The sequence below is a fragment of the Xiphophorus hellerii genome, chromosome 2 (genome assembly GCF_003331165.1).
Source record: "Xiphophorus hellerii strain 12219 chromosome 2, Xiphophorus_hellerii-4.1, whole genome shotgun sequence".
NCBI lineage: Eukaryota > Metazoa > Chordata > Actinopteri > Cyprinodontiformes > Poeciliidae > Xiphophorus > Xiphophorus hellerii.
This window is the reverse complement of record NC_045673.1, coordinates 29,390,706-29,402,920: the sequence shown is the minus strand read 5'-3', so window position 1 is coordinate 29,402,920 and position 12,215 is coordinate 29,390,706. Positions and strand designations below refer to the sequence as shown.

General features: G+C 39.6%; 1 protein-coding gene across 1 annotated transcript; it reads left to right on the top strand.

Moving 5' to 3' along the window:
* The first annotated feature begins 2,028 nt into the window (after positions 1-2,028).
* alx1 (ALX homeobox 1) lies at positions 2,029-8,141 on the top strand. The gene is made up of 4 exons (XM_032578744.1): positions 2,029-2,382; positions 2,574-2,878; positions 3,102-3,230; positions 7,155-8,141. The coding sequence occupies exons 1-4, from the start codon at positions 2,190-2,192 to the stop codon at positions 7,497-7,499; spliced, it is 972 nt and encodes a 323-aa protein (XP_032434635.1). The 5' UTR covers positions 2,029-2,189; the 3' UTR covers positions 7,500-8,141.
* The last annotated feature ends 4,074 nt before the right edge of the window (positions 8,142-12,215 follow it).

Genomic DNA, 12,215 nt, shown 5'->3' with positions numbered 1-12,215 from the left:
GCACGCTATAAACATGTTTTTCAACAAATACATTAATGCAGCAATTGATTTCTGCTGGGTAGTATTGCGTCACTGGAAATCAAGAGCAAATGAACTTTGTTCAGTACGAACGAAGTTGGCTAGAATAATTGACAAAATGATCATTAAAAAAAACCAGAGAGAAAATAAACGTCGTTTTTAAAAAAAATGAAATATAGGCTTTGAAAGGATAAAACTGTCAAAACTTACTTTAAAAGGCGGAAGGAAGGAAACACGACAGCATGAGAGACCTAATGTGTCTCAGGCGGAATTCACTGCAAAAACTGTGACCTTTGCTTCAGTAAAAATAAAACAGAAGACAGATCAATTTACATTAACACTCGTTGCATTTAAAAAGATTTAATAATATTGTGACCCGACCCTAAAAAAAAAGAAAAAAAAGTTCAGGGCAGGAGCAGCTAGAAAGAAAAAAAACAACTAAAAATATTAAAGACCTCAAGTTACAAATAATTGACTTTAATCGTTAACATTACGAAACGCACTCAGCCACGCGCTTTATCTTTTAACTGTAAACGTTCGATTTATTCCAACTTCTAATGTAACCCCCCCCCCCCCCCCCCCCCCCCTCCTCAATATTTAGACCTATTTCGATAATGAACTGCAAGGCTGGATGAGTTAAATCTCTCTGACGAGGATAAAGCAGCGCTCATGTCCCATACGTCTTCATATTAATCAGAACATTTTCCTGTCGGCTTCATTTGGTTTGGGTTTCAATCCTCCTCCTCCGACGTGAAACCGATTAACCGCAGCGATCATCGGGGTCCCGACCGAGCCTCGTTTTCTAGCCTCAACCTGCAGCGTCGGATAAATGATTGCCTCATTTCGGCTGTCTAAACATGCTGTAAATTAAAGTCACTTTTGATTGCTTCCTCGGAGCGGGTCCGGAGTCGCATCGAACCGCTGTTTGCCTTGGATTCGGGCCGCATATAGGAGGAGTTGCGCGCTGCTTCCGTGCACTGTAAAAAAAAAAAAAAAAAAAAAGACACTTTGGAGGTTGGTGAGGTTTAGTCGTCACAACTTTAAATCGTATTCAGGCACATTAACTATTAATATCTCAGTTCTAAAAATGAATTGTTTTATGTTTAAATATTTTTAATCGGCATCGTACTGAAGACCTTATTGGTTTGTCATGTGCTGTCCAACAGAATACAGTCATGGTGATATGTTGATATAAACTGAAATGTGACTATTTCAAGTTTATGTGAAAAAGTCCCACGAGTCCATGATAATCGAGGTATAGGAGTCAATCTCGATCATTTTATCCAATTCTTAAATATATATATATATTTTAATCCAAGAGTGGAAATTAAATAGTGTAGCTCACATGATCCAAGTTCCTCGATTGAGTTGTTGAGGATCTCCTGTATCAGTCTGTGTTACAGTGGTACCGTGAAAAGCCTCTGACTGAAGACTCTCAATCAGATGAGGCGTTTATGCTGAAGCTGAGTGAATATTAACTAATTAAGTCATAAAATCAACACTTGTGACTTAGAAAATGTCACTGTTGGAACAAGAATCTCAGAATCCAGCATTAGCTTAGCAATAGATTAGCAGTAGCACTAATGTTAACTGTCAAACTTGCTAGGCCAGTTAGCTTTTTAACCACTGGTTGGCAGAGAACAAATTTAAATGGTTTGATTCTGTTTCACTATTTTAATGCCTTATTCACAGTTACTTCTATAGCTTAACACGGGAGAACAAACAAGATTAGCAAAATCATTTTTGAGTGATTAGTTACAAGCTACCTAATTGAATTACTTAGGCTACATATTTTTTCTTAACCAATTAAATTATTCTAATACTGTTTTAATTTCTCATCAGAAATACTGAGTAAAGTATATCCCAAATTTTTTTTACAAATTGCTTGGCCAAATTTATTGATAAAACTCTAACCGTTTGTTTTGTCAGTGTATTCAGGAGGAGGAGGTTCTGCGTCGGGACCTTTAAGGATCTCATAGCTGCTCTTCGGGTCTATTAGACGTCGGGGCTTCGCCGCACAGCAAATTAAAACTCCATTGGCGCTTTATTGCATTACAGGACACATCTCCACTCCTCTGTTTACGTTTTTTCTCCCCTCCCCACACTCATTTTAAAATATATATATATATTTATAGATGCTGACATTTAATTAGAGGGAGCACTTTATTGGAATGATGATGGAGTACATAGAGGATAAGTTCGCCTTGAAAAGCCAGGCGATGAAGGCCAGCGAGTACTACATGGACCAAGTCATGGAGAGCTTGGACAGCGCGCAGTACTTCAACAAGCCGTCCCCGAAGTGCGCGCAGGCCTTCGGACTGCAGGGCGCCGAGCACCGCTCATCGCCCTGCGGAGACCAGAGCGGTGAGTCGGAACTTTTGTTGTGCTCCTGTGAACGGCGTGGTGCGCATCTGTGTGCACATTAGAGAGAAAATGTTTATTTTCCCCAATTTTATTTTTTGTTAATATAATATAATATAATATAATATAATATAATATAATATAATATAATATAATATAATATAATATAATATAATAATTTTCTCTCCTATCAGCCAGTTACGGCGTACCGAAAACGGACGAGGACTCCCTGCGCTCGGATCTCGCGAGGTCCATCGACAGCTGCTGCTCCCTGCGGGCGTCTCCGGTCACGAGCGGCCCGGAAAAGACCGAGCTGGAGGACGCGGGGGACAAGTGCGACAGCAACGTGTCCAGCAGCAAGAAGAGGAGGCACCGGACCACCTTCACGAGCGCGCAGCTGGAGGAGCTGGAGAAGGTGTTCCAGAAAACCCACTACCCAGATGTTTATGTGCGGGAGCAGCTGGCCATGAGGACGGAGCTAACGGAGGCCAGGGTACAGGTACGGTGCAACCTAGCTTACCTTTGTTTGTTTTTTTTGCTGTTTTTCTTTTAAAGAACATTTTTCAAGATACGTTAATTTTCAAAACAAAGCAACAAGCAGACACATTAAATTTGTTAGTGAACTTAAAGCTAGTCATTTTTCTAACCAAAATAGTTTAGTTTCTGGATTTAAACTGCGGTATGTTGAGTTTTTTTTCTCTCTCCCAATTTCTTCCTACTAGGTTTGGTTCCAGAACAGAAGGGCAAAGTGGAGGAAAAGGGAGCGCTATGGACAGATCCAACAGGCCAAGAGTCACTTCGCAGCCACATACGATCTATCAGTGTTACCTCGGTCCGACAGCTACACACAGGCGAGTTTCTTTTATATCAGGTGTTTTTATTTATTTCTTATTTTTGTTAATTTTATGTTTCGGACTGGAAGTGAAAGAAATGCTGCCGGCTAAAAAACCAACGCTCTGTATAAAACCAACGTTTACAGTTTAAGACATTTGCAGACGGTCTTTTCCGTCTCGGGTTAGATTTTAATCTTTATTTCCGAGCCGAAATTATATCAGTATACCACGTAAAATATATTTAATCGATTTGAACCCACGTTCTTAAAATTCACTGCAGCTAATTTGAACTTTCTCTACTGCAAACTGAATGACAGTTCCTACCTTGTATGAACTCGATATATTAATTCATAATCCAACTCGTATGAATCAATCTTCATGTTCTCTGTCAGACAGAAACATGATGCTTGTCTGAGCCCAATTTAAAATCATTAAATTCTAATGAGAGATGTAGGGAACAAAACTCATACTTAATGTTTTTAATGAACATTGAATGTACAAACTAATATCCTTAATCAAAGTAATAATAATAATAATAATAATAAAAAGATTAAAGTTTAATTATCTTCCAAACTCGTTTTTTTTCTTCCCTGGACCTATTTTGTGTGTAATCCTCCTACTTGGCCTCCGATCTTTCCTGGGTCCGCTCACTTTTGACAAAAATGCACAACAACTTGAGCCAACGGCTCGTTCGCCATGAATCACTTCCTGTGAAAGCCATCTTCAGATAAGAGCCCCGGAACGCTGATTAGAGCCCCCGCGAGGTGTCACGTCGGAATGAATGGCCCTCATATCAGATTTCATGTCGGCCGACCATTAATCTTTCAGTTTGAGCAAAGGTCAGGTACAAGATGAGGTGAGAGGAGACGCGGGATGTCAGTCTGTCCTTTGGTTAGGCATTCCCCTCTCACAAACTGACACCGAGTCTCCAAAAGGAGTTCCAAGTGTTGTGGAGCTTTTTTTTCTTCTCTCTCTCTCTTTTTTTAGTTTTTCTAAGAAAGAAATAGAAGCTCCATGCTACGGGTTTTTCAAATGAAGATGCTCTGAAATGAAACTGGAAAAGACGAAGTGTTTCGTTCAAAACTCTGCCTGGGCTGCCTCGCATTTTCTTCCCAAATGTTCCTGAAGGGCTTCCTTACATACCAGCCTTACTAGCACAGCTGAAGCCAATTATGGATCTGCTTTTAAAAACCCATCCTGAGTTCTTGTAGCTTTTAGACGTTAGTCCGGTCTTCTGTTGGTGCTTTTTTTCCACCAAATGTGACACATGTTTTCAACTGGCCTCTTTAGAAGACTTTTAACTATCCAGGATTATTCCTCTGGTGCGACCACATATTGTTCCTGCAGAAACAAGTTAGTCTCACTGTCAAAGTGGACTTTCACTCTGTCTCAAACAGTGGTTATCTCATGTTCTCTGTTTTCTGAAAGCCACACTCGGGCAGAAGGTATTAAGTAAACAACCTTCAGTTTAGGTGTTTCTTTACATCCATTTTCGTCTTCGCCGTAAGAAAGTTTACGTATTTAAAATACCTTATTTAGACTCAATGTAACCAGGAACAAATGCATGATTGTGTCGTCTTATTTCGGCCGTCATCTCATCGGATCGGGCAGAGTAACATCGAATAGGTTCGTCCAAGCTGCCTCGAGTCAGAGATCCTGCCTGAGTTCTCGCTAAATGTCTTCTTTGTCCTCTGTGCTAAACTTAGAAATGGTCACTGAACGATTAACTTTTCTGCAACCTTAGATTTCCAAATGAGTTCGTCTTATGGCTTTTTCCCCTGTAACATCTTTAAACCGTAGACTGTAGGTGTGTTAACCCAGAAATGGAAGGTATTTCACTTCCTGTTCAGCTTGTCTGGTCAATGAACTGGACATAGGAGGAAGTCATGGAGGTAGATTTCATTCATCAAACCGTTACTCCATTGGTCCAGGCTAAAAGTCGTTGCAAGTCAGGCTCAGTTTGCTCATCTGATCAACACCAACCTTCCAGTTCACTTAGGCATCAGTAGAAGTCTTTATCTGGGTCTATTTTCACATTTCACTCTTTAGCTGATATCTTTTTTATAGTTCAAATTTGTACTTTTATATTTATAATGTATTTATTTATTAGGCTTCTTAAACCAGGACCTGGGTCCGAATTTTGTACCATAAACATGCAAATGTGAGCTGGTCTGACAGTAAAAATCAGCGTCGTCTTTTAATTCAATTCAGTTTATTTCTATAACGTCAATTCACAACAAATGTCGTCTCAAGGTACTTTACAAAAAAGAAAATTAATCACACACACAGTTGATCCCATTTATCAGACAGTACTTTATGTTAAGTTAATTATTGAGAGTAGCTTAAAAAAGTCGAGTTTTTATCTGTTGAATGGTGAACAGGTTGCTCAGTTGCAAGCTTCTGGAATGTGATAACTTGTATTTTTAATTACAGCATGCTCCACATTTATTGGTACACCTGGTGAACATATGTAAAAACAAAAAAATATAATACTAATTTCAGATGTTATTGCAGTAGCAGAATCACACATACAGCTGTGTTTATATCCATGAATGTTTTTAACTACTGATGTTTTAACTCCTTTTTTTTTTTTTGCAGTTTTTTATGTGAGGCTAATTTCTCTTAGCTTCCCATCTTTCTGCAGATAAAGAAGCAGGTGCTTTAACTGAATAGCATATTTTTGTGAATTTCCAATTTTAAGACATGGCTAGATTAAATCACCCTCAGAGTTGTGTTTTATATTTATACTTTAGGATGTCACTGATTACTTATTGAAACTCCTCAACACTGATCAACTTCTGTCAAGCATGGGTTTAAAAATGCTGCGGATTCTTTTGTCTCATAGGATTTAAAGAAATCTGAGATTTTAATTTTTTAAAAATAAAGAAAAAGAAATGCTGAGCATAGATTTTTGTTCCCTTTCTTAATAAATGTTCTCAAATAAATATTTTCTTACATCGTGAGATTGAGCTGCTGCCATAATATGTGAGTTTACTTTAAGACTATTAACGCATCCGCTTGAATTCATCTTCATAGATTTCATTATGCTGGCCCGTAGCGACCAGATTTAAAACATATTTTCACAGTTTTATGAAAATACAAGGATTCAATCATTCTATTTCTCATCGCATTCCTACAAAATAAATAAGTAAATGTTGGCACTCAAAAAAATAATAAAAAAAAAATACCACGACTTTTCATTTAAACAGCATTTTTGTGGTAAATTCACACATATTGAGTATAAAATGTAAATAAATTAATAGCATTTTAAAACTTTAAAGATTTTTCTGTTTGTATTAGGAAATGTGAAATAAAAATGAGGAAAGTCAACATCAAACTTGGACCAAAGGACCAAATATTGCTGTTTTTCTTAATGAATACCTCTTGGTTTTTCTAAGAGGTGCACCGATTGCAGATTTTTGGCCGATCTCTGATCACTGATCTTTAAAAAGTCTGACCTGCTGATTCCGATTTTAGCCAATACCAATTTATTTTCTTTTGTCTGAAATGCCGCTAAATAAAGCAAGACAATCGCTGAGTTCGTAACAGTGGGGTGACTTTTGTTAACTGCAAATGTGCAGACATGAAGGCGGGGCTAACAGCCAGACATCCGTCAACACAGAGCAGCCGAGGACAGTGCTTGATGTTTAGACTTTAGCTAAGGTAGAAAAGATTGGCTCCCAAAATGAAGGAAATCAGGTCCGACTTATTGGTGCCCCCCTAGTTCTTCTTTAACATCAAAAGTCTCAGACTTCATCATTGAACATGTTTTTTTATTGCAGTGTGGATTTTGATATGTGAAGATCTCAGATTAAAATAAAATAAAAATCTAGTTTGTGTTTTTTAAACTTTAAGCTGTAATTTCCCCAGTTCAGCTGTTTCTGTTGTCCTTAGGAAAAATGTCAACATTGAGTGGATTTAATGTGAAAATATTCCCATCAGATCCCCAACAACCTGTGGCCGAGCGCGGCCCCCGGCGGCTCCGTGGTGTCCTCCTGCATGCTGCCCCGGGGGTCCCCTCCGTGCGTCACCTCCTACTCCCACTCCCCCCGCGCCGCCGCCTCCACCGCCGCCGACCACGGCTATGTGGGCTTCGCCGGCCAGCAGAACCAGTTCGGACACGTCTCCCTCAACAACTTCTTCGGCGCCGACTCCCTCCTCACGCCGGCCACCAACGGCCACCCTGCCTTCGAGGCCAAGCCCGAGTTCGAGAGGCGCTCGTCCAGCATCGCCGTGCTGCGCATGAAGGCCAAGGAGCACGCGGCCAACATCTCCTGGGCCATGTGAACCCGCCAGAGGTTCTGAAACCGGAACGCCTTGCAGAGGCAGGGTACGGACTTGTTTCTGGAGTTTCCAGCTTCCCGAAGAACATAGGTAGGTAGACGTGGAAAATATGCCTTAACTCGTGGGTCCACACGGCTTCCGGAGAAACTTCAGCCCAAGTTTGACTGAAGAGGAAATGGCATCGAGGAAAGTTGTTAGCAAACGACAGAAGGACGGTTTAAAGGGGTAGTATTATGTAACATTGACTTTTTTGAGATTTACATCATGTTATAGTGACATACCTGGAGTGTTGCTTTGATTCTTTCATGTGTGTTTGAGGAATCCTTTAGTCACCGTAGCAACCATTGAACTATGCAGAATGCCTGGGTGGACCTAGCGACGCCTTCTAGACCAAGCTGCTCCTCTGAGCCGCAGTTTTCCGAGCTTCTGCCTCTCAGATCAGCCCTCCCTCACTCAGCTCCTTCAGACTAGCCAGCAATAATTAGTAAACACTTGATGGAACTGGGCCTCTACTGAGCTCATTATACAAGCTTCCTCTCAGTGCAATGCTGGTAAAAACATTGTTTGAGGGATTAATAGAGAAGTGATGAGGTGATGACTTCCTGAAGGCGAAGCTTCAGAAAGAGCTGGAGTTTTTAAAGAGACAGAAGCCCAATTTCAAGGCATTAAAATATAATGTCAAATTTCAAGTCATATTTGATGTATATAGCATTTTTATGCCAACTGAAGGCAAGGTAGTTACTTGATTGTGCTATAAAATGTGACAATGTGCCTGGAAAACACATAATGCTGCCCCTTTAAAGAGTCCATACATACACAACCTTGAATGTCTTGATCTTTTTCACATTTTCTTCCACCTTAAACTCTGATGTTTAAGGTATTTTACAATAATTCCATGTGATAGATCAACACCAAGTCATGCATTGGCTAAAGTGGAGAGATAATGACTTATTAAAGAAAATATTAGGATGTTTATGTAAGCAGCAGTAACGCTTAGTATAATGGAGGGTTGGGAAAACAGTGGCAGATGTAACATTGGGTCACTGAATGTTCACACTGCAGCAACCCCCCCCAATTCTCACATATTATAAGTAAAATTTATTATTATCATTATTTAAAGTTTATGCGTTCATCTCGATTTTGCAGTAAATCTAACCATAAACGTCCAGCAAGTTTTACTGTAGATTTGGGCGAAGGAATCAGTCAGACCTGCAGCGCAATAAAAAAAGGTCTCAAGAAATTATTTTTGTGATTTCAAGGTGACAAATTTGGCCAAAAAGTTAGAACACCACTATCTTATCTGATGCTATTTTCATATCTGTTGTTGTGGTTAGGGTTTTCATATAATTATTAATTCCACATTTGATTAAACCATATAAAACAGTCTTGGCTTTTTATGAGGAATGGTGTGGTGTGAGGAGACCTTTGATTTGAAAATTAAGTTTTCTTCAAGACTTTAATAATAAGACAGGTGAGTATAAAAGGCCAATAATTTGATAAATATTTATAATTCTTCACAGTTTGGGTGTTATAATATAATGGTTCATTGTAGATCTAAAACTTTAAAAAGTGATTTTGCGTGTTGCGAGTTTCAGTTTCATTTTACCACAACATCCTCTTTGATGTTTCTGCATCTGCAGGTTTTGTTACCACTTTCTTTTGTTTTTTCAGTTCTTCTTAACATTGGTTGCACTGGATTTTATTTAGGGTTATGAAGTTAAAGGGGCAGAACACAAACACACACCTTTCCGATCTTTTTATTTGGGAAAAATGTGGAGACAGTCTACGGACACATCGGCACTTTGTGTTGGTCTATTACATAAAACCCCCAGTGGAAAACATCGAAGTTTGTTGATGTTTTTGTGGGAAAAGAAATGTGAAAAAGCTCAACAGGCACGAACATTTTTTCTTTCTTTTTCAATGATTCCCGTGTTAATGTTCTGTGGGTGTTCGAGTTCCTGGTCAGAACAAACATTTCTTGACCTCTCGTGATCTGCGGAGGTGAGAGCCGCCGTGAAGTCTTCCTCCGCCGAGGTCATGGAGTCACTTCCTCACCGACCGAGACGTAAAGAAGGACGACAGGAAGAAGTAAAAAAAAAAAAACAACAAAAAGAGAAAGAAACAAAATCCCAAAGGCTCTTTACAGAATTTGTGAGCATTCAGTCGCTTTTTGGACCCGGACTGAAAAACTTTCCGACGCTTTCCTACGTGTTCCTGTTTGACTCTGAGGTCCAGACTGGGGGTGAAGCGAACCGACTGTCCGTACTAACGTGTATGTTTGCTTTGTAGCAAAGCTCTGAATCCCTATCGTCTGCCTTTGGTCTGCATGGCACAGTGCAGGCCACGCAGGCAGGTTCTGGAACTGTTTTTGTGTTTTAATATGTTTGTGGAGGTGTAATAAATGAATGTCACTTCATGTTGGAACTGTTCTTTTTTTAGTTTTAAAGGATAAAGATTTCCACAAGCTGAAATTAAACCACAAAAAGGGACAGAAAAGGCTAAATAACATAAGAGCTTAAAAAAACAAAACACATTTGTGTTTTTCTGGACTAAACAGGCTCAAGGTTTGACTGATATTAAAAATTACACACAGGTGATATATATTTTATAATGGGGGGAAAATACCACATTAAGAAATAATCTGCTAGTTAGTGGAATTTGGTAGGAATTTCTTGGCAATTGTGGCTAACACTAAGAAGAGTTAGCCACAGTTGCTATCACATAAAAGTAGCTGACATGTTTTCATAGCGCATTTCATTTTTAAATGATGGGATCAGTCAGAAGTTTTGATTAGTGAGGATGAAAAAGGGTCAAACTGAAATAAAAGCTAAAAACTAACACGGGAACCAAAATCTAAATTAGCACACAGAACTGGGCACAATCTGAATAAAGCAGGTCAACCGGGTACGGAACAACATTAACGACAAGAATCAGCAACACAAAATAATCCAGATACAAAACCAAGTGATGACCAAAACCACATACCCTTGGATTATGTGATCAGGTCAAAAAAGGTGTTTACTTTGTTAATAATAATAATAATTTTTTTTTTTAAAACCCTTATACCACGTGTCAAACTCAAGGCCTGGGGGCCAAATCCGGCCCGCTGTATGTTTTTATGTAGCCCTCTAAACAAATAAACAGACATTTCAAAATAACTTATTAAAATAAAATATCAATCAGATCAAAGGAGTTTTCAACTTGAAAATATGTTCAATATTAATTAATTTAAAGGAGTACTCATGGAACCAAGAGGCAGATATATATTAATATCTTAACAGTTTATTATTGAGTAGTTTTGTCAATACACACGGCACTGTTTGTAGTATTTTTTGAAGTTTTGTAAAAGTGTGCAGTGAAACCGTACAGACTCTCGCTGCCCGGCGGCAACATTGAAAAAACTGAACATGTTGGAAATCGAAGCATTTAAACACAGTCAGTCTTATGAAGCGTCTCTGGTGGAAACTGCTGTTCGGGTCCTGCAATCGATCACGTTGCCCTATAATTGACGTCTCCCTGCCTTGTCTCCTCTGACGTCAGGCTTTTGTCTCGGTCAGAGGAAAGCACTGTGAGGGAAGCCCTGTCCGTGGAAGCGTCGGGCTTGATTCAATTAGTGCCGTAACTCGGCTCAGATGCCTCGCAGTGGAAACGACCTTGTTTCCTTCGGTTCTTCCTGCTTGCTGCCATTTTAACCCGCAACACCAGGCGCTCCGTCTGCAGGCATCACAACACTCGGGCTTTGATGTGGGACGTTCCGGCGGACCGGGGGCAGAACGGGTTCTCCACTTATCTGGTCAACGCAAACCCACAACAGAAATGTGAGGATTTTCAGTGGACGTCATGAATTCAGCTTCACCGTTAAAACAGTTGACTTGGAGAGAATTGTACAGTTTGGTGGACGGCTTCATTTAATCTATGAATGGGTTATAAACGTTAAGACGCCGTTATAAATGATTTATCCTTCCATTACACTTTGTCCTTTTCAACTTACTCATGCATGCAGTGAGTTCTGAGTTTTACAGTTCTAAAAAAAAAAAAAATCTGATGATTTTTCTTTTATTTGGTCAATGTACAGCACTGTGTAAAACACAATACCATGCAGAAAAGTATTCACACCCCTTGAGTATTTTCACTTTTTGTTACATTGTAACCATAAACTTCAGGGTATTTTAATGGGATTTGATGTGGCAGACCAACACAAAGTGATGAGTAATAAAATAATCAGAAGGCAGAATGAAAAGGTCCATAGTTTTTCCTTTATACAAATCTGAAATGTGTGGCATGCATCTGTGATAATTCCCTAAGCCTTTTGTTTGTAGAACCGCGTCGTGCTGCTTTGAAAGTTGCGATCCTTTGTGGATGTTTCTTTACAAGCTGCAGACAGAATGGGCAGAATTCTCAATTGAATGTAGGCCTGGAGTTTGACTAGGCCATTCTAACACATGACCATGCTTGGATTCCAACCGATCCAGTGTCGCTCTGGTCATGTTTTCTGGCAGCTTTCCTGGATTTTTTTCTCAACTCCAATCAATTTACCCACAACGTGATGCTGCCATCACTCTTACAGTGGAGATGATGTGTTCAGGGGTGGTGGACAAACAAATGTTCCCTGTAGCAAACTTTCTGTCGCTTCCTTTCAACAATGACGTTTTCCACTGCTGTTCTTTCATAAAGACCAGACCTAAGTGATGCTCTCCAAGTCCAGCCAGTCCATTTAGG